Source organism: Pyrus communis, chromosome 1 (genome assembly GCF_041283825.1).
Source record: "Pyrus communis isolate YQ-2024b chromosome 1, ASM4128382v1, whole genome shotgun sequence".
Taxonomy (NCBI): domain Eukaryota; kingdom Viridiplantae; phylum Streptophyta; class Magnoliopsida; order Rosales; family Rosaceae; genus Pyrus; species Pyrus communis.
The window spans coordinates 13181466-13203184 of NC_142565.1; the positions used below are offsets into that span (position 1 = coordinate 13181466).

Consider the following 21719-nt stretch of genomic DNA (forward strand, 5'->3'; position numbering starts at 1 on the left):
AAAATCACATCAGGCCTTCCAAATACACCAACACGTAACCACAATGTAAGATCTCCTCCATTTCGTATCGCCCGTGGTGCACATGTTCGGGGAGAAGACCGCCTGGATCCAGTCCACCCAATCCGGGAGAGAAAGCCGATCCACTTTGTAACCCAACGCCCCACCAAACCATATGGGTTCCACCCAAGAACAGGAGAGGAACATATGCTCCGTGGTCTCATCGTGGCAGCAACATATAAGACAAGTGGAGGTCTGAGAGGATCTCCTGCGGAAAAGAGCATCCCGAGTAGGAAGACAACCATGCACAGTAAGCCACAAAAAATGCCGCAGCTTGGGAGGAACCTCCAACTTCCAAATATCTTTCCATAAACTCCTGGGGACCCCTCGGATAGAAGGCCGACGAGTATCTCTCAACTCTAACGATCTATCTTGCAGCCATTTATATCCCGACTTGACCGAGTAACACCCGTTCTTATTAAACTCCCAGACAAGCCGGTCTTTACGACTTAAATCCCCCAGAGGCGTCTCCTCAATAGCCTGCATATCCTCCCCCGAAATGATAGGTTGCAAAAATCCAAGGTTCCACCTCCCCGACTCCGGGCAAATAAGATCTCGAACACGTAAGCCAGGAGTGACCGCAACCGGTCCAAACGGCACCGGATGTCCAAGGGGCAAGGAAGGAAGCCATATGTCCTGCCACACCCGAACCTCCTGACCCCCCATAATCTGCCAGTGAGAGCCCTCCCTGATCAAGTCCCTACCACACAGAAGGCTACTCCACGCCCAAGACGCCCGACCACCCTTCTTCGCGTCCCATATCGTACAATGGGGAAAATACCGAGCCTTGATAACCTGAGCCCAGAGCGATTCAGGTTCAGTGATTAATCTCCAGCATTGCTTAGCAAGCAAAGCATCATTAAACTCCTGAAAGTTTCTGAATCCTAAGCCTCCCAACTCTTTCGGAATACCCAAAACCTCCTTAGACACCCAATGAATCTTATGGGCTCCCTCCTTACTTCCCCACCAAAATCCAGCCACCAACGCATCCAACTCATTACAAACAACTTTGGGGAATTTGAAGATACTCATAGGGTACGCCGGAATAGCTTGGATTACAGCCTTGATTAAAACCTCTTTACCGGCCCGGGAAAGCGAACTTTGTTTCCACCCTTGTAGTTTTTCCATAATTCTTCCCTTCACATAAGCAAGACCACGTTGCTTCGATCGGCCCCAAATAGCAGGAACCCCCAAGTAGGTCCCTGGATTATTAACCACAGCCATGCCAAGAGATCCCCCCAACTGATCAGCGATCCCCTTAGGCACATTTACTCCAAACCCTAAACCCTAATATATGTATATTATTTCTTTTGATAACGGGTTAAATAGTTAGTTGTAGAGATTATTTTCTGTCGGATTGGATCGGCAACAAATATTTCAATACTAATTTAGAAAAGTTTTGAACTCAAATATTAGTTTTAATTTTGAGTTATCATAATTTTTCAGAAATTTCGAAACATAATTTAGATGTCCTACAGTTTGCAAGACTTTGACCAATTCATACATGATATGCAATTCATGCTCATGGTTCATCTCAAACCATCATGTGAAGACCACTTCATGCACCTAAACTCGAAATTAATTTTGATGGCTCGATAGTGGGTTCTAAAACTGCTGCTGGGTTCGTCATTAGAGATGCTAATGGTTCACCGTTGTGGTTGGCGCCTACAATCTAAGAGAAGTTGCAATTTTTGTTGCTGAAGTTCTTACTCTTCGTGATGCTTTGAGATTTTCAATAGTCAAAGGTTTTAAGAAGGTGTGTGTTGAAGGAGATTCCAAACTTATTATTGATGTCATTTTGAACAAGTGTAGTACACCTTCTGACAATCATTGACGACATTATATCTCTTGCCAGTTCTTTTTCTTTTATCTCTTGGTCACATGTATTTGTGAGGTGAATTTTCTTGCTGATATCATTACTAGTGTTGACCACTTGATACAGGATACTTATATTTGGGATAGTCGTTTCCCATTACTACTACAAATACATTTTTGCTTGATTGTACTGGGAGCAGTTCTATACTAGAGGTTTTTCTCTTTAATTAAATTTCTTTTTAATAAAAAAAATTTAATAAAAAGGACTTCAAAAATCATCAAATAATTTTATTTAATTAAAAAAAACATAAAATATAAACATGTGTCAACGCACATCCCCCCAACCCCACCCTCCTCCAATATAATTAAATAAGAAAAATACATGAAAATATTATATTATGTATGAATTAGCTAACTATAACGACCATTTTTGGATCTTTCACAAAGCAAGATAACACAAACACACGTCAGGTACTATAATCTTGTAAGGTGTATTTTGATGCATATAATAAATAATATATAAGAATGATATATGTATATTTCACTTGTACCTACTTAAGGCAAAAGAAATAATATACATATATACAAAGTGTAATACCGTTAAGTTTCATAAATAATGTAGTATCATTATGTTTTCTAAACAGTGTGGTAAGTTTCATAAACAATGTAGTAAGTTTTAAAAACAGTGTAATAAATTTCATAAACACTATAGTAAGTTTCATAAACAGTGCAATAAGTTTCATAAACAATGTAATAAGTTTCATAAACGGTGCAATACCGTTAAGTTTTATAAACAGTGTAATAAGTTTTATAAACAATATGTGTGAGGGCACGAGGGTCACGTGCGTCATTTTCTTTTTAATCTTTTTAATAAAAAAATTATGTCTTTTTTAATTAAAAGTTAAGTTCTTTTGTTATTTTTATTAAATTTAAGTCTTTTTCATTAAATAAGTTATAGCATGATTTTTTTTAATTAATAAACTTGACCCAAACCTTTTTCATGAAAATTTCTCAAAAAAAAAAAAAAAGCTTTAAAATTTTTCATGCAATCTTGCACTTGATGTACTCTTGAAATTTTTGTTTAAGAATGCAAGTGCTGCTGCAGGCAAAAACGTATTAATGAACTTGAATGCCTCCTGGAGGATGTAAATGGCGCAATGTGAACTGCAATGGGAAATTTACCCGACTTTCAGGATGACAGTTTTGCGGACAGGTTGAATGAAGAAGCATGCAACGGTGATAAGGTAGTCTTTATCCTTCTTTTCTCTTATCCTAAGGAATATCTTGATGCTGTTAGTACATTCAGTTCTGATATGTTTCTCATCTTGTTTGTTCATTCTCCTAGTAGAACTCTGTTCTAACCTTTGCACTCGTATGCTAATACTTCTCTGTATTACTAAATACCAATGTTTACAAAATCACAAATCACCTTGCATTGCACGGATGACAAGTATTAATACCTGACTCGCAAGCTAAGGTTAGCCATAACAGCTATAACCAACTCCTAATATCCATCTAACAAACACTAAACAACTAAACCAATGACTACATGACACTTGGCAATCAATATCGACAGATTATTTTTACAATTATCAGCATCGTATCATCTACCCTCCCTGCCTTCGAGTTCAGTAATTATCGTTGCCCATCATTGGACTTCTGTCCAATTGTCCGTACATTTCTGTTGTATTTGTACCCGTATACGCACAGACACATGTATCAGTGGTAATCACTGATTTGAATGTATTACTAAATTACTCTGATAATTGCATGCTTGGAATTTTGTTAGGGTTTTAGGCTTTTAGCTGTGCCTCTTTGTAGCTTTGGTGTTTAAGGAGTTATTGTCTTTGTTATTTTATCGGGTTGGAGATTTTTGGCAATCTTTACTGTTATTGAAAATCAGAGTGCCTGCACTTGCCTATAAGCATGGTTTAATCTGCAGAGTTTCGGTCAAAGTTATATGATCCGTCATTCACATGTCTCCTTTCACTAGAAAATTCTTAGTACAACATTTATACTGTGTATCCAGCTTAAATATCCTCCTTTCTTTACAGTTTTGATTTCACTGCTTGCCTATTTTGAAGGTGAACCCTTAATATCTCAGATTGCCAGATTATCCTTTATTTTACAAGTTTTTCTATTCATTTCCTTATCGAGTTTGCTATGGTTGGAAAATAGGAAGAGGAGCGGTACATAGAGTGTTGAATGCATATTTCTGTCGCAAAATACTATGATTAAGAACGTGTAAAATTTTTCGGGAATGAGGGAGCTATATCTTTGAGTTCTAAGATATTTGGCTGATCTTTCCATCACCTAATTTTCTCTTCTTTTTTCTTTTCTTCCTGAATGTTCATTCCACACTAAGTATTCCGTTCCTAGTTCAGATTTGCATACTGCTCAGTAAAATTGTTACGCCAATTCTGATTTCTTATGGTTGATGATAAATTCGAAACACCTCATAGTGATGCCTAACTTCTATATGAGGAATTTACGTCATCATTAACCATCCCAAAACCCATCTGACAAAATTAGGTGATATTTTACACTTCTGTTAGCTTGTTTTCCTCACCAATCCGATAGTGAAGGTCTCAAAGTTGTTCTTGAATAGACCAGCCAACTTCATCGGTGTCTAATTGTATGCATTCTTGTCCGACCACTGCGAAACCCGAAAAAAAAAATGAGAGAGAGAGTGAGAGAGGCAAGTCGGATTGGAACTTCCTATTCTTACCAATTCCAATTTGAAAGTCATTGAGTTTGGAACACCCAAATCAAATTAGACATTTGAAATTGGGTTCGGAGTTGGACTATTAGTATTAGGAATACGTTGTTCTGAATTTTTTTGAAAATTCTGAGAATTCATGTAAGGGTGCTACTGTACCCACCAACTTGGCAAATTTGCGCACCCACCTTATATTCATTTGTTACGAACATTTGCACTATTGGATAGGTGGGAAAGTAAGACTGGTGAGTACGAACATCAGCACTTTTCTGAAATTGGAGTCAATGTTGAATTCAAGTAGTGTCGGCTTAGAATTGGAAAGCAATTATCATTCAATTTTTTTGGATCCGAATTGAAACCCTTTGTTCGATCTGACTGTCCAAAATTCAGGCCTTGTTATGAAGATATTTGAAAGTGTATTCATACCTTCCACCAAACCAGTCAGTGTTGACGAGCCATCCAGTACTTGCACCATGCTTCTGTGTCTTCTCAGTCAACATTGCTGCATACTTAGTAGGATGCAACATAAAAATGATGCCCCAAAGCAAGCTGAGAATGTTGCCTATGGCTCCTTAATACCCTTTTCGGTTCTAGCAACCTTGTAATTACTCAATAATACAGATAATAATAATGTATTTGATGGGGTAGGCTGCACGATCGGATATGAGAAATGATTTTCACACTCTCTCGTTACCTGTAAGATATTTGTTTGAATAACCCACCACCCGGGCACGGTCGTGTTCATTTGTTTGAATAATCCACCACCCGGGCATGCTCGTCGAACACGACATTTTCCAACACTGCCCCAAACTTGATGGCATTGAAAATGTCAGGCTCCTTCTCCCTTGAGAGGTCAATGCACTTGGTATAGCAAGCACCTTCGATGTTCGACACACCAGTCTCACTCCAACAGTGCTCATCGTCTCCAATTAAGAACCTATTGTGATCCGTTGACGGAGTTGCCTTTCTTGTACCTAATTATTCAAACATGCTAGCAAACATTTATCAGAACCAACTAGCCTCTTAGCATGCATCTACGATCAAACATCAGTTGGTTCTATATCCCGACAATCCAAACAAGAGCACGACATCTCCGTCTTTCCCCATATTGCAACCAGAAGGTAGGGAGAGGATCTGTCGCTTAGGGATGAGATAATGCATAAAACTGAAGAGGCCCTGCGTCCATGGATCCGAGGATGACCATTTCTTTCCTAGCAAGATTGATGTCTATGCTGGTGGAGGATGTCACGTGTTGAGTGTAACGATTGCAGGGAAACTGTCCGGCACTGTAGATGGTGAAGTCCGAAGTTCCAAATTCTCCGGCTCTTCAGGAGTGGGTGGGATGCACCTGCAAACGTACACTAATGAAGCTCATGCACGAGTTTTACGATGACATCAAAATCAATCGTTCGTGAGTCTTATGTATCTTCGTGCAGGTTTCCGACGTGGAACATGCCTCAAAACTTGCATGTTGTGCATGAACAATGAATGGAAAGCCCTGGCAGACATGATCCGCACTTTGATTTTGTTTTGTAGATCGCATCATCCCAGTTCAAGAATTGATCATTTAGAAAGACCTGCAAATCAAAAATTCAAGACACAAACAATGATCTTGTACCCTGTTGAGAAGTACGACACCATCTTCGCTTGCTACCAATGAGGGAGGAGGGGCACTTGCAAAAAATACATTTTTAACACTTTAGTCAAATTTTTTTTTTTGATAAAATACAAAGTACATATAGTGTGTCATACATTCTCCACTCACTTTTGGTGGTAGTGAACCCACTGGCTTTTTATAGCCACTGAAATCTTGAGCTCCAAGTCTCACATCACATCCTTTGATTTTCTCCAGAGTCCACAAGTTATTTGATCATTGTAGTGAGATATTCATGTTGCATGCACATTTTAGCTCCACTTTCCCATGTTTAGGTTAATTGCTAAAGGATTTGATTGCTTGGCTCCTGCAAAGGTGAAATGGATTTGAGTCTAAATATTACATTTTCTGTCTCCAATGCATCGGAAACTTGAAATACATTTTGAGTGAAATTAAAATATTTGAGTTTCAATATAAGATTTGAGTCTAAAACGGCGCTCACACCAGTTTAAGAAAAATACAAGTTGAGAGTCAGGTGCCCCTTAGCTAGAATATAGTAGGCATTCTATTATAACTCCTAAATACTGTCCAAAACTACTCAATTTTGTAAATTGGTGACTGGAAACTGCCTTCTTTTCTTTGTTTCCCTTTAAATTTGTGTCCAGAATTTCAAATTAACTTCGAAACAGATGAATTTTGAAGAAAATGAGAGGGGAAGGAAATGGAGAGAAACAACATCCTTTGATTATATATATTAATAGGACATAAAAAGGGTACAAAAGAACTATTTAGCATATCTAGAATAACAATACGCCTACTTCTGAATCTGTCCAATTCTTATTTCCATCAATTGCCTTGACCCCCAAGCTTCCCTAGAGTTTCTAGTTATTCTTCTTTTCTGCCAAGGTTTTAGAAATTTGGTCCGGCCGCAAGTATCTCCTCGGTCAGCTTGTTGTCCTTCCCAATCTTGTAGTTTGTGAAAGTCTCAAAGTTCCTCTTGAAGAGGCCAGCCAGCTTCATCAGAGTTTCATTGTATGCATTCTTGTCCGACCACTGTAACCACATATAAGATTCGGATATCACATTAATGATGAAGGTCAAGACCGAACAGGGAAACGGTATATAAAGAGAAAACCAACTTACAGTGTTCACTGGATCCAGTATTTCTGAAGGCACTCCCTCGACCTCAGTGGGGATTTCTAGTCCAAACACTTCAGTCTTCTTGTACTTCGCGTTTAAGAGGCTGCCGGAGTGGATGGCGTCAATGATTTTCCTGGTGTAGGGCAACTTAATGCGCTTTCCTGATCCATAGCTGCAGGACAGAAAGATGTTTGTTTGGTTAAGATTTTCTCAGGGAAATAATTCTCTAAAATTATGACGATAATCGATTGCACATATACCTTCCACCGGACCAGCCAGTGTTAACCAGCCATCCTGTTGCACCGTGCTTCTGCATCTTCTCAGCCAGCATTGCTGCATACTTAGTAGGATGCAACATTATAAATGCTGCACCGAAGCATGCTGAGAATGTTGCTGTTGGCTCCTTGATACCATCTTCAGTTCCAGCAACCTATAAATTTATCAACAATTAGTTAATATAGTAACCGAAATGTTACGAGTACAAATAGAGAAGTTGAATTTACCAGAGCAGTGTAGCCACTGATGAAGTGGTACATGGTCTGAGCAAGGTTTAACTTGCTCACAGGAGGGAGCACACCAAATGCATCGCATGCCAAAAGTATGACATTCTTTGGATGTGGACCAACGCATGGTATCTTTGCGTTGGGAATGTATTCGATGGGGTAAGCTGCACGAGTGTTCTCTGCAACCAGAAGAAAAACAGCTCAATATATTATATGGTCCATCAGAATTATGTATAAGCATAATCAATCACCGTATGAGATTCAAACTCAAATTGTGTAATTTTTGGGATTAAAACAATTGATATTTACCTGTAACAGATTTGTCAGAATAGTCCACCTCTCGTGTGTGCTCATCAAACACGATGTTTTCCAACACTGCCAACGAAGAAAAATCCGATAAATTCAAGTCAAATTCAAAAGACCAAACAAATTAAACACTATTACTTCTTCATCATCTTGATTCTATCATATCCACATATCCAAGAAATCAAGGTGATATATTACCAGCGCCAAACTTGATGGCGTTCCAAATATCAGGCTCTTTCTCCCTTGACAGGTCAATGCACTTGGCGTAGCAACCACCTTCGATATTTGACACACCATTCTCAGTCCAGCAGTGTTCATCATCTCCAATCAAGTACCTATTGTGATCCGTAGACAGAGTCGTCTTTCCAGTACCTAAATGGTAAAATGAAAAGGAAAAGGCAAATAGCATCCATAAGAAACAATTAAACTGTCATAGCTAACAGAGAGTGAGAGAGAGTAAGAGGGCACATATCATATGGCTGCAAGAGCAAGACGACAACCGCGATCTATTGACGATACTATACCTGACAATCCAAAGAAAAGGGCAACATCTCCATCTTTCCCCATATTGCAGCCAGAATGCAGGGATAGGATTTGTCGCTTAGGCATGAGATAATGCATGACACTGAAAAGACCTTTCTTCATTTCCCCAGCGTACATGGTGCCGAGGATGACCATTTCGCTCCTAGCAAGATTAAGGTCTATGCTAGTAGAGGATGTCATGTAGTGGGTGTAACGATTACATGGGAACTGGCCAGCGTTGTATATAGTGAAGTCCGGAGTACCAAAATTCTCCAGCTCTTCAGGAGTGGGTCGGATACACCTGCGACCCACCGAGTTATAGAATTGTACGTACACTAAGCTAATATCACACATGTTTTCACCTACCTAGACGGAAACCTACGTGCTTAGAGACGATACATAGGTAATACTCGGAAAAGATTACGTGTCAAAACTCATACGCAACGTTAAGAGGACTTATCTGGCAAGCTTACCCAAAGGAGGAAGGAATGTATACAGAAACATACACTGCAGAGAAAGCAAATTGTTCATAAAAACTCCTTAGCTTTACTTACATGTTGTGCATGAACAATGAGTGATAAGCTCTGGCAGACACAACCCGAACTTTGATTCTGTTTTCCGGATCCCAGTTCAAAAATTGATCATTTACAAAGACCTGTAAATATCAAAATGTTAATCATCCTTACTCCCCGCCACTCATTTCTTAATCAACAAGGTACGAAAAAGAATATAGCTATACACAAATTATATATCCGTACTCAACAACTAATTTCTTCCCCCAAACATTTTTCCCATCTTATAAACAAGACATTTTTTCAGCTACTTTCTTAGTTCATTAAGCTATTTTACATATTTGTAAACATCATAACAGTATGGACTGTAGGGAACATTCTGACTGGTAATAAATTATCAATGCATCATAACGTGTTCTAATATATCTATGCGGTGTTTCAGTGCCAAACAATAATTTCTCAACAAAGTGCACAGTTGACTGGTATTAATGCATGCTCTTTATGAATAATTCCTTCTTTCCCAGTGAAGTAGTGATGAGGTCGAGTACAACACAGCAAGCATATGATAAATACACAGAGCACCGCTCAAACATGTATGAGTAAATTATGCACATAATTGTAACCGATAATATCGAAAACATTGCCACTCCCAATGAAATGTTGGCCAAGTTGTGGAAAAGGACAATGGAAATACCACGCATCACTATCTCCTAAAAGCAATATATTCTAAGGATACGAACATGCATGCATTTTTCCACCACCAATCTTTTTCCTCCACATGTAAATATTCTAAACCAGGCATAAAATCTTTTTACCTGTTTTATAAAAAACAAGTAAATCTAGTTTCTAATACAATGACGTGGGATCGAATAAACGCGAGTCAAATTCTGAAACTTATTACCTATAAATTCGTCGTTTCTTAGCAGGAAAAAAAAGAAAAAAAATGAAAAAGTAAAGACCTTGTCCAAAGAATTCAAGTAATCCACAGCTCTTTCTCTGTTGACCATGAACGTATGCTCGTCCATTTCAATGTTAGGTGAGCCCCTACAGATGAAAAGTACCACCACGTTTAAATATAATAACACACAGTAACAAAGGGTAAAAGTGAAAAATGCGGGCAGTACTAGTAATTATAATTAGTTATTACCTTCCCCACCAAAGGTCGTCCTGGGTGGTGTCATCCTTGACGACGCGTTTATCTCTTGGAGAGCGACCAGTCTTGGCTCCAGAAAGAGTTGCTAGCGCGCCAGTTGACGTAACGAACGACCCTTTCTCATACTTTATTGCCTGCTCATATAACTCTGCACCGCATACCACCCAAAACCAAACATCAATAAAAAAAACCCTAATGCTCAGGGTCCTATCTCAATCAGTTTAGCATATAAATCGAGGGTAAAGATCTCACACTATCTTTTTAGAGTTTGGTACTCTCATTGCAAAGTGTAGAAAAATTATAAAGTAATCAATTCGAAATCTCATAGGTTCAAATAGGTGTCAAAAACGCAACCCTAACCCTAACAAACTTTGTGTGCATCTGTTTCCGTTATTTGATAAAGAGAAATGTTCTTTTGTTAGACTGGCAACGTAAGTATCAACCACAAATTTAAATTATTCGTTAAATGTGTATAGTTCATATTAACGAGTAGCTATATATATAGATGTCGAATACAACGTAAATCTGGCAAAGCAACGTTATCCTATTTATCCATAGATGCAAATTGTGAAGGATAATCATATAGTAGTGGTAGTACCAGCTGGAGAAAGGTTGTAGAGGACATGTGTGAACTTCAAGGCGCTGTCACTGACGCTAATGGTGGGCGTGAAGTGGTGGTGGTGCGACACGTGCGACGAAACCTTGGGGGTATCGGACTGCTTGGCCGGGTCTCCTCGAACAACCTTTGGTCCCGTCTCTCTCGTCAGCGATGCCAAAGATGCACTACCACCCACAAATTCAGCATAAACAGATCAAAAACCACAAAGCACGGAAATCAAGCCAAGGTATGCGAATTTTCAAGGTCGTGACTCGTGACATCAAGTCCATTTTCCCGGAATATGACTTTCCGGGAAAATTCGAGGTCTGTTTGTTTGTCAAAATTAAACCAAGCAGGAAATTACGGGCCTGTCCCACTATTTGGAGATTATTTTTTTATTTGAAAAACACCTTAAAAACCCAATTTCATTTGATCTTGAGGGAGGGCCCACATAATCCTGGGATGTACTGCGGGTCCATCTATGGAATTTATGAGTTCATTTGAAAACAACAAAAATGCATCTCAACAAAATGAACAAAAATTTACTTTTTAAATTTAGAGAAACTATTCACTTGTTAAATGCTAAAAAATAATAAATTTAACCTTGAGAAAGGAGAAAATAAAAGAAAAGACAAGGTTGTTTTAAAAAAAAGAAAACTAATGAAAAAGGCTTAAAAACTTTGAGTTTTAATGATAATGACAAAATAAAGGGTAAAATGAATAGTATCAGGATTGACTTTTTAGTGTAAAAATATGATTTTTCGTTAAAGTGAACAATACCGTGAGCTTTTTATTAAAACTTCCTTTAAAAAATGAGCGAGTTAGGTTTAGATTGTTAATAATAAAATATTTAACGTTGGTTAAAGTAGACTGTTGTGATGAATAGTTAAAACACTTTTTTTAATACTTTTTACTTGCTAATTTAATAAAAATTTAGAATTTCTCTTATAAATGTTACAACTAGAGCGCAACAATGATATATCAATTGGGTAATATTATGTAAAGAAAATCAATATACACAATAATTTGTAATAAAATTTAATTTCAGATACCGTTATTATAGCATCTCAAGTGCACGTAAATTCCCAATTAAATCACAATACGGCGTGCTATGAAATTTTTGGGGTGAGGTTCTAAAATATTTTCCACAAAATAACTTGAAATAAGATAAAAGTTCTAAAAATTATTTGGACTTGAAAGGGTGACGTGGGTGCATGGGTGTGGCGACAAGTGTATACCTGATGGACTGGAGCTGCTGCTTGTGTCGCTCCTCCTCAGAGAGGGTGACGGCAAAGGCACCACCCTGAGTGCCCTTGATTGGGGTGGTGGGTGCCGACTTCTTCTTCTGCAGCGAGTGGAGCTCGTCGATCGTCTGCGCCTTCACAGGTGGCGTGCTGTCGTCGTGACACACCCCATTGTCCTTCTTCTGCGTCTGGATCTTCGCCAGCCCGTTCCTCGCCGTTCCGTTACCGTTCGCCGCCGGTGCCACCGTTCCGTTTCCGCTCGCAAAGCTGAACTCTCCGTTCCCGTTCGACGCCATCTTCTTCTCTGTCACAAAATAATCATCATAATTCAGTTCCATGTCAGATTTACGTGTAATAAAATTGTAGTTAGTACAGAGCCTTAATTAATTAGATTTTGCGTCCATTTCTTTTATCACGCGATAAGAAAAGTAACAAATGACAATTAGAACAGTTTTTTTATTCTCTTTTACGTGTCTACTTCTCTTTTCATATCACATATTTAAGTGATCAGAAATAGACACAAAAAACTAATAACACCACGCCATGATACAAAAGCCTTTTCTGAGTTATTCTCATGATTAGAGAAAAATACAAACACGAAAATAACAAGATTATAGAGGGAAGTTACCAGAAACTGAGAGGTGGAGGAATAAAAATGAAGAGGAGACTAATGGAAAATGAAAAATAATGAGGGAGTGAGAGAGAGCATCAAAGTTGAGAGTAATGAGTAATTGGTGGTGAGAAGCAAATGGTGAGGCAATAGAGGGGTGAGGGGTGTCGTTATATAGGGTTGAGGGAGAACTCTGGTTACAATCTAACCATGGTTAAATCCTATCTCTCCGAGTCCTTAGCTCACCTAAAAGGTAAGGATAAAGACCACATGCTGCCATCGCCATTCTATTTCCAACCAACTGTTAGAGTCAGTTTCCTCATTTGTCCTTTTTTGATTAATTGGTTGGAGAAATATGTTTTTGTGGAGTTTTTACTCATTTTAAGCGCTAATACGTAGCGTATTCTATATTTGTGCATTGAAACGCGGAAAAATTTATCCGCGTCCTTGCCGCAAGAATAACGTTTGGTGATGTGGAACCCGTCGCTGGTTGGTTCAATTTCAGTCGTCGATTGCTTTTCAGTCGGTCCTATCAGTTGATGGGTAGCAGCTTTATCCTCACGGGTGGACTGAGCAGCACTGTAACATGAGTAAAATTAGGCAACTGAAGTATACTTGGTCTTTAATCATATCCATAATCCAACTAGTAATTTGCTAAAAAAAAAAGAAAAAAAATGGTAAAAAAATGTGGTCGGTAACTGAGAGAGAAAAATGGGTATGGTTTTGACTCCTTAAATTTAGATATGGTTTTGTCTTTGTAATTTTAACTCCTCAAATTTCGATAATCTGTGGATAAGATTAAATAAAACTTAATATGTTTCCACCATAATTTGCAGACAGAAAATTGCTCCTTAATTGACAAAAACAAGAGAGTTGAAAAACAGAAAGGGATATGGAGGATGGCAGTATATTTCACACTGGTACTAATTGAGACGGAACATGATCACTGATATAGTGCTCCGTTCTAAACACAACGAAATATATTGAATTGTAACGTTACAAAACGCCGAATTCATGTATATAAACTGTTCTCATAATAAAGAGATTTTTTATTATGATCGGTATATATGGTTGTATATCACGTGTTATTATACAAATGGTAGGATATGTGTGTTAAAAAGTTAATAACTTAAAAAAAAAATTCTCACTACTACTTATATAAAAACACATGATATACTACCCACCCGTGTTCCGATAACAATGAAAATTTTCTCCTCATAATAATTCTCCCACACAGTCCAATGCCATTTGCCATTTTTTTATTGTGATCGGTTCAGGAGATAGTACATCACGTGTTACTATATAAATAGTGGTGGAATATGTGTGTTAAAAAGTTAATAAATTTTTAAAAAAAAAAATTTTCACCACTTATATAAAAATACATAATGTACTATTCGTATTCCGATAACAATGGAAATTTTCTCCTCATAATAATTCTCCCACACAGTCCAATGCCATTTGCCATTCATGGTGCATCAATAACGAAGAATCATGGACACAGTTGATTTTGACACAAGATGAGATAAGGATTAAAATTACTCCATTCAAATATATTACTAAATATTCTTGCTTTTACTACTGTCATGTGCTAGCTTAAAACTTTTTGTGGATAATATGCAAGGTGCATGGACTCACCTTTATTCAACAATGCAATGTAAGTGCAATTAATAAAGTATCTTGCTTTCCAAAAAGAAATTAATAACCTGATTTGGCAAGCGATCGGTTACTCTGCGATTAGAACATTCTTCTTTAATTCATTGTATTTTGAGTTTAATTTTTTTTTATTGGTAAAAAAATAAATCAATTAAAAATAAATTCTTTTATGTTATAAATAGGTAAAAGTTAGAGAGATACTATTATTAGTGACAGAAGTGAAGCAGGTATTAAATATCACATTGTAATTATAACATAAGGGGATGACAATTAAAAAAAGGAAGGATAGATATTGATGTTATTGATATTTTCTTCCTCTCAGTATATTTTGATAGCACATTGAGTGCTCTACTTATAGAACAACTCTAAACAAACGTATTAATTACATCTTGAAATTTACAACACACACTTTTTAAAATACAATCCTCATTCACTTCCCAAGTCCACATTACTGTGTGGGCATTCATTAATCCACCAATATTTTCAACACTCCCCTTGGATGTCCACATATCAACATCAGTTGTCTCGTTAAAACCTAGTGGGAAAAAACCATAATGAAGGAAAAAGAGTACAACTTTACCTGGATTGTTGATATAGCGTTAAATATGCTTATGTTGTCTCGTTAAAACCTTGATAGGAAAAACCCAGTGGGAAAAATCCTAATCGAAGGAAAAAGAGTACAACATGTATGTATCATGGATGCTCCCCCTGATATGTATCTCCTCCTGATTTCGCATTTTCCAATTTTATCTGATTGGTAAGTCAACGTAATCCGATACTTTGCACTAACTTCTGAAATGTGCACTTTGGTAGAGATTTGGTGAACATGTCTGCCAGATTTTCATTGGAACGGAATTGTTTGACTTCAATAACTTTAGCCTTCTGAAGCTCATGTGCATTGAAAAACTTTGGAGATATGTGTTTAGTCTTATCGCCCTTGATGAATCCTTCCTTCATTTGGGCAACATAGGCTGCATTATCTTCATGGATGACAGTTGGATTGTCTGTCTTCGAAGTTAGACCACATGAATTCCGGATATGATGGATCATTAATCTTAACCAAGAACATTCACGACTTGCTGTAAAGTTTTTGAGTGATTTGAAGATGTAGCAACTAATGTTTGCTTTGTTGAGCGTCATGAGATTTTTGTATCTTCATTCTTGAACACATATCTAGTTTGTGAGTGGGCTTTATGCGGATCAGAGAGAAAGCCAGCATCTGCATATCCAACAAGGACCTTGTCATTTGTGGATTTCTTTGAGTAGAAGAGACCCATGTCTATTGTCCCACGAAGGTATCGCAATACATCTTTGACTCCCTTCCAATGACGAATTGTTAGAGTAGAGATATACTTTACTAACAAGTTGACTGAAAAAACTATATCTGGTCTAGTACATTATACTAAATATAATAAAGCATTGACGTGCTGAGTAGATAAGCCTTACTCATGCCAAATCGCTTCAGGATTTTTTCAATGTAAGCTGATTGATGGACCAAAATTTCACTAGCACAATGCTCGATCTGCAGGCTGAGACAATATTTTTTTTTTCAAAGGTCTTTCATTTCAAATTCGCTTTTCATATATTCAGTAGTTTTATTGAGCTCTTTAGGTGTTCCAACTAGGTTCATATCATCGACATATACTACCACTATAGCAAATCCAAAGTTGGATTTCTTAATGAACACATAAGGGTAAATGACATTGTTGATATACCATTCTTTGATCAAATACTCACTGAGACGATTATACCACATTCGTCCAAATTGTTTCAGCCCATACAATGATCGCCTTGATTGGATTGAGAGCATACCTCATGATTTGTTAGTTGTTTCATGCAACTTAAGTCCTTCTAAGATTTTCATATACATGTCAGTATCTAATTCTCCATATAGATACGCTGTGATGACATCCATAATTCGCAATTGGTACATAAACAGCATAACCAAAAACTCGTAAATGTGAAATGTTTGGCTGATGCCCAAACACGAGTTGTACTAAAGAGTATTGGTGGTTAGCTATAAGTCTCAATCGAACCAATGATGCAACATGTAAAATGGCATGTCCCTATGCAGAAACTGGCAATTTTGTTTTCATAAGCAGAGTGCGAGCTATTAACTGAAGTCGCTTGATCAATGCTTCTGCTAAACCATTTTGAGTATGGACATGAGGAACATGGTGTTCAACATCAATGCCCAATGTCATGCAGTAATCATCAAAAGTTTGAGACGTAAATTCACCAGCGTTATCAAGTCGGATTGACTTAATGGGGTAATCTGGAAACTGTGCTTGCAACTTAATTATCTGGGCAAGAAGTCTTGCAAAAGCTACATTCCAAGTAGACAAGAGACAAACATGTGACCATCGAGTAGATACATCAACAAAAATCATAGAATATCGAAATGATCCACAAGATGGTTGAATAGGCCCACAAATATCCCCTTGAATTCTTTGCAGAAATGATGGGGATTCAGCATCAACCTTTAGTTGTGATGGTCTAATTACCAAATTCCCTTGAGAAAAAGGCTTGCAAGGGTTATCATTTGAGATAGCAATGTGTCTGCTCAATAATGGATGTCCATTAAAGTTGGTAATGATCCTACGCATCATGGTAAATCCTGGGTGACCCAGACGGTCATGCCAAAGCATGTAAACTTTTTAATTATCAAACTTCTGGTTCATGACAGTATGTGATTCAATTGTCTTTATGTATGTATAATACAATCCACTCGTCAAACCACGCAACTTCTCCAATATACGCTTCTGGGTATCATTGGAGGTAATGCATAGATACTCCACATTTTCTGCACTTTTCGTTTCAATGTGGTATCCATTTAAATGTATATATTTGAAACTCAACAAATTTCAAGTAGATCGAGTAGCGTATAACGCATTCTGTATGGATAGTATTGTTCCATTTGGTAACATAATATGGGCTTTCCCTCAGCCTTTAATTACATCTAATTGGCCTGATATTGTTGTTACGCTTACTTTTGTAAGCATCAATCTTGAGAAATATTTTCGATCTTGAAGCATTGTATGCGTGGTTGTGCTGTCTGCAAGACAAATATCTCCATCATTACTCTTGTTTTGAAAATGACCATAATGCTTATCCATGCTTTCTGAGTAAGGGGATCACGGTTAAAAGCAATTTATAACAGGAAATTTAAATGCGACTTTTATTGAATTTGAAATGCTAGATTTAAATTACAAGTTTAGTACATCAAACATAAATGATTCAATCAGACCGGTACAATTCATTCCCCCTTTCCACAATGAAGTCTGAGAGATCTAGGTGGGTTGTGTTCAAGTGCCCTGATAAGTTGCACACTGGATCAGGTATATCCATTGGTTTACCTTAGTCGAGAAAATTGGTCTCAACACCTTTCTCCTTGATGGAAGCTTGATATAGATCCACCAGATGTTTTGGGGTACGACAAGTACGCACCTAGTGTCCATTGCCACGACACCTATGGCAGGCTCTATCAGAGTTTTTGGGAGCATTGTTTATATGAGCTTTGCCTTTGTAGCGATTTACATTTTTGAAGCTCGGGCCTGAATTATGCCTTAGAACCTGGTTGTGAAACTGGACACCATGATTCTTGCCTTTCCTGTTTCACCTTCTTTGCTTGTGGCCACGTCCGCGTTTATGATTATTGCCACTAGAGGATATGGCGTATATTTCAAGGGAAGCAGCATTCACTTCTTGGAATGGTGCAGATTTAGTAGGTCGGGGCTGATGATTTTTCATCAATAGCTCATTGTTTTGTTCAGCTACCAGGAACACATGTATCAGCTGGTTGTATTCAATGAAACCCTGCTCTTTATACTACTGCTGTAGGAGTACATTTGAGGCATGAAAAGTGCTAAAGGTCTTTTCCAGCATATCTTCCTCAATGATGGTTTCCCCACAGAGTTTCATCTCGGAGCTAATTCTGAACATCGTAGAATTATACTTAGCCACTGACTTGAAATCCCGGATCCTTAGGTAAGTCCACTCATAACAAGCTCTTGGAAGAATCACCGTTTTCTGGTGATTGTATATGTTTCTTAATGCCTTCCAGAGAGCTAATGGATCTTTAACTGTAGGTACTCACTTTTTAGTCCTTCATCAAGGTGGCGACGGATAAAGATCATGACCTTTGCCCGATCTTGAGAAGATGCACTGTTCTCCTCTTTAATTGTTTCTCCAAGATTCCATGCCTCCAAATGGATCTTGGTATCCATTACCCAGGTAAGGTAGTTCTTCCCAGTAATGTCCAGGGCAACAAAATCAAGTTTTGCCAAGTTTGTCATTTTCTATTCTAAAAGAAAAACTAAGATGTGTAAGAACTTGGAATAATATGTATTCTGGAGGTATGTAGTGTTATAACTTCTGATTCTTACAAATTTTTTATTTTGATCTTCATGCCAAAATGATAAGCACTCAAAACTTCTAGCTCGAGATTTACATAATAAATGAGGAGGGCGATTGTACCACACCATTCTCATTGAAATAACATAACATAGAATGGGCAATTATTCCGCACCACTCAAGTAGCAGGCAAATTTAAATATGCAAGGTAGAGTGAGCAATTATACCACTCCACCTAAAATTTGCAGTAAAATTTGATCTGCAGTCCAAGATAGGCGATGATACCGCACCATCTTGGATTGCAATAAGATTAAATTTGCAGTTCAAGATGGACGATTGTACTGCACCATCTTGGATTGCAGTAAAATCAACATAAATAAACATTGGGTTAGTAATCAAGAGCTACACCAAACAAGAAATCAAAGATATACGTAACTGTTAGGTTGAGAACTAAAAGCAGACATGGTGCAAATAGTTCTTCGCGAAGGTATATCCAACAGTTGAGGCAAAGGAAGAAGAAGAACAGTAAAATCCTTAGAGGAAACTTTTTTTTTTTCTTTCGGCGAAGAGAAATGAGAAATGGTTAGATAGTCGTGCTGATAATGTGTTATAAATACGTAAAGGTTAGAGATATAACATTTACTAGTGACTTGAGCGAAGCATGTGTAAAATATCACATTGTAACTATAACACAAGGGGATGACAAATAAAAGAGGGAGGGATAGATACTAATGTTATTGATCTTTTCTTCCTCTCAGTATATTTTGATAGCACATTGAGTGCTCTATTTATAGAGCAACTCTAAACAAACGTATTAATTACATCTTGAAATTTACAGCACACACTTTTTAAAAATACAATTCTCATTCATTTTCCAAGTCCACATTACTATACGGGCATTCATTAATCCACCAATATTTTCAACATCTAATGGAATTTTCTCATTCTCTCTCAAACCATTTTCATGTACAACAATTATATATGTATCACCCGCATGCATGATAGTTAATCACAAGTTCTCTCATATATAGGATGAGTAATATTGGGGTTGCTGTCTTTCAAAAATTGGTAACAAATTGTTACATTAATTATTGGCCACTCGGGCTGTTTAATTATCACGTCGACTGTTATTTTTTTTATGTGACACTCCTTGGATTCATTTTGTGCTTGCATGGATTCTACATTGAGAGAATGACACATATGACACTTATGCAGGGTATCGTGGCATCCCATACCAATAATATAGTATCATGGGTAAATCTTTATCCACATGGCATTAGATCATTGGCATTGAAACCACGATGGTGGTGTAATAATACTATGGAAGATGCTCTTCTACATTGGACCTTGGCAACGAGTGTATTCTTGAATGCCATATGAACAATAATCGCATCACGATATAAGAAGGATTACAAGCATAAATCCTTGTAGAACTAAACTATGGAATCCACCAGTTGTTTGAGAGAAATCTCAAAGAGTTTTTTTTTGAAGATTGAATTGATGATTACAATGGGAAACAACCACAACTTAAAAAGTTGTTTACAACATGTCGGGACAACTCAAAAGCCTTAAGAAATTAAAACGCAAATAATAGACATTAAGTGGAAGCAATTGAAAAGTCTAAAATTTATTACAAACTTAATTTTGTGGTTCTGGAAGTCTAAACTATCGTTTTTTGGCTTAAACACGATGGGCTCATGGTAAATTATGAGTCTTGATCTGCCCACAATTTTCTTCAAAATCAACATATTATATGTCCAATTATGACATTTGAATTTTTCTTGCTGTATTTTCTGTAGTCATATTGATTGAATCCAATATTTCTGAACTTTAATTCTTCTTTTCTAGAATTTGAAACATTTTATTTTCTTCATCTTTCTTCATTAGAATTGATATGTATCTTGTCCTAAATCAAATAAATAAGAACTTTTTGTCAAAGAAAACCTAACCTCCTATAAAGTGATGAAAAAAATACCCAAGCGTGGCTAGTCGAACATTCGTATAAGCAAGAAACAGCTTTACTAGTTGTCAGGTCAAGTTGTAGTAGTAAATTAACTTGATAGTTTGATGGACTGAGAATCAGCTTTTACAGTGAAACATTTTGTAACTTTAAAAAATGTTGTTGTCAATTATTAAGAATCAGAGACCAAAGCGTTATAGTCCCAAACCAAGGTCCAAATTAAGTGTAGTTGCCCTATGTAATTATTCGAGGAAGAAGCGTCCTACTTTTCCAAAAGAAAAACAAGGTGTCGTAGTCAGCAGCTTATCGCTCGATCTGTTTAAAAAAGCAGGCACAGCAAATGAAGCACCACATCATATCGTCGGTTGTCCTGTACTGAAAATTATCCGAGGTTTAAATGAGCATACAATCCCACCCGTCCTAGATACACCGACACCGGTTATATTATAAAGAATTTTAATGACAAGTTTATAGTATTGTTTATTTTAATAAAAAATTATATTTTTACACTAAAAAATCAATCTTGATATTATTCATTTTACTCTTTATTTTGTCATTATCGTTAAAACTCAAAATTTTCAAATACTTTTCATTAGTTTTCCTTATATTATATCCCCATTTCTTTTACACCTTTCATTTTTCATTTGTTTTGAAATTTTTTATACTTTTTGTATCTTATAATTAATTGTAAACTCCGGCATGTGGTCCGCGAGCCATCATAATCCATGCAGACTGCTTATACCAGCAGTGCTCAGGAGTACGTAATAAGTGCGGGAGAAGGACCATTAGTGTTATTAAGGGGACTTTTAAGGGGTGAGGTTTGCAGAACTAGCCTTCGCTGCAGTTGAAACTCTTGGGTTTTTGGCAGAGGATCAGCATCAACTTGCTTGGACAATTGAATGAATACGTAATATTTGATTCGTTGTAGATAATAAATTCGATTATTAGATAATTCAAGGTTTGCCACAATCAGCAGTGTG

General features: G+C 37.2%; 1 protein-coding gene, 1 long non-coding RNA gene and 1 pseudogene across 4 annotated transcripts; 1 reads left to right on the forward strand and 2 right to left on the reverse strand.

Moving 5' to 3' along the window:
• The first annotated feature begins 3684 nt into the window (after positions 1-3684).
• On the forward strand, positions 3685-4164 carry LOC148699203 (uncharacterized). Its single transcript, XR_015965112.1, has 2 exons — positions 3685-3956; positions 4051-4164. It is a non-coding gene; the product is annotated as an uncharacterized LOC148699203 (long non-coding RNA).
• A 1072-nt stretch (positions 4165-5236) lies between these two features.
• LOC137719840 (phosphoenolpyruvate carboxykinase (ATP) 1 pseudogene) lies at positions 5237-6232 on the reverse strand (annotated as a pseudogene).
• A 675-nt stretch (positions 6233-6907) lies between these two features.
• Positions 6908-12917, reverse strand: LOC137720457 (phosphoenolpyruvate carboxykinase (ATP) 1). Of its 3 annotated transcripts, none has more exons than XM_088698357.1 (13): positions 12792-12917; positions 12158-12462; positions 10920-11104; positions 10316-10469; positions 10128-10212; positions 9211-9311; positions 8659-8957; positions 8333-8506; positions 8138-8203; positions 7829-8007; positions 7586-7755; positions 7329-7497; positions 6908-7238 (listed from the first exon to the last, which is right to left on the reverse strand). In XM_088698357.1, exons 2-13 carry the CDS (start codon positions 12457-12459, stop codon positions 7095-7097), a joined length of 2028 nt encoding a protein of 675 aa, XP_088554483.1. In that variant the 5' UTR covers positions 12460-12462; positions 12792-12917; the 3' UTR covers positions 6908-7094. The 3 variants fall into 3 exon arrangements, with proteins under 3 accessions (XP_088554483.1, XP_068315629.1, XP_068315628.1); XM_068459528.2 differs by having other exon boundaries at positions 12158-12467; positions 12792-12913; XM_068459527.2 differs by having other exon boundaries at positions 6908-7497; positions 12158-12467; positions 12792-12910.
• Between the last annotated feature and the right edge of the window lie 8802 nt (positions 12918-21719).

Excerpts from the sequence above, each read along its gene's own strand:
- LOC137720457 (XM_068459527.2), bottom strand. The coding sequence starts at position 12,459 with ATGGCGTCGAACGGGAACGGAGAGTTCAGCTTTGCGAGCGGAAACGGA. Across the intron at positions 8,204-8,332 it reads CGCCATCAAGTTTGGCGCTG|TGTTGGAAAACATCGTGTTT; the intron begins GTAATATATCAC and ends CTTCGTTGGCAG. Across the intron at positions 7,756-7,828 it reads TCAGTGGCTACACTGCTCTG|GTTGCTGGAACTGAAGATGG; the intron begins GTAAATTCAACT and ends ATAAATTTATAG.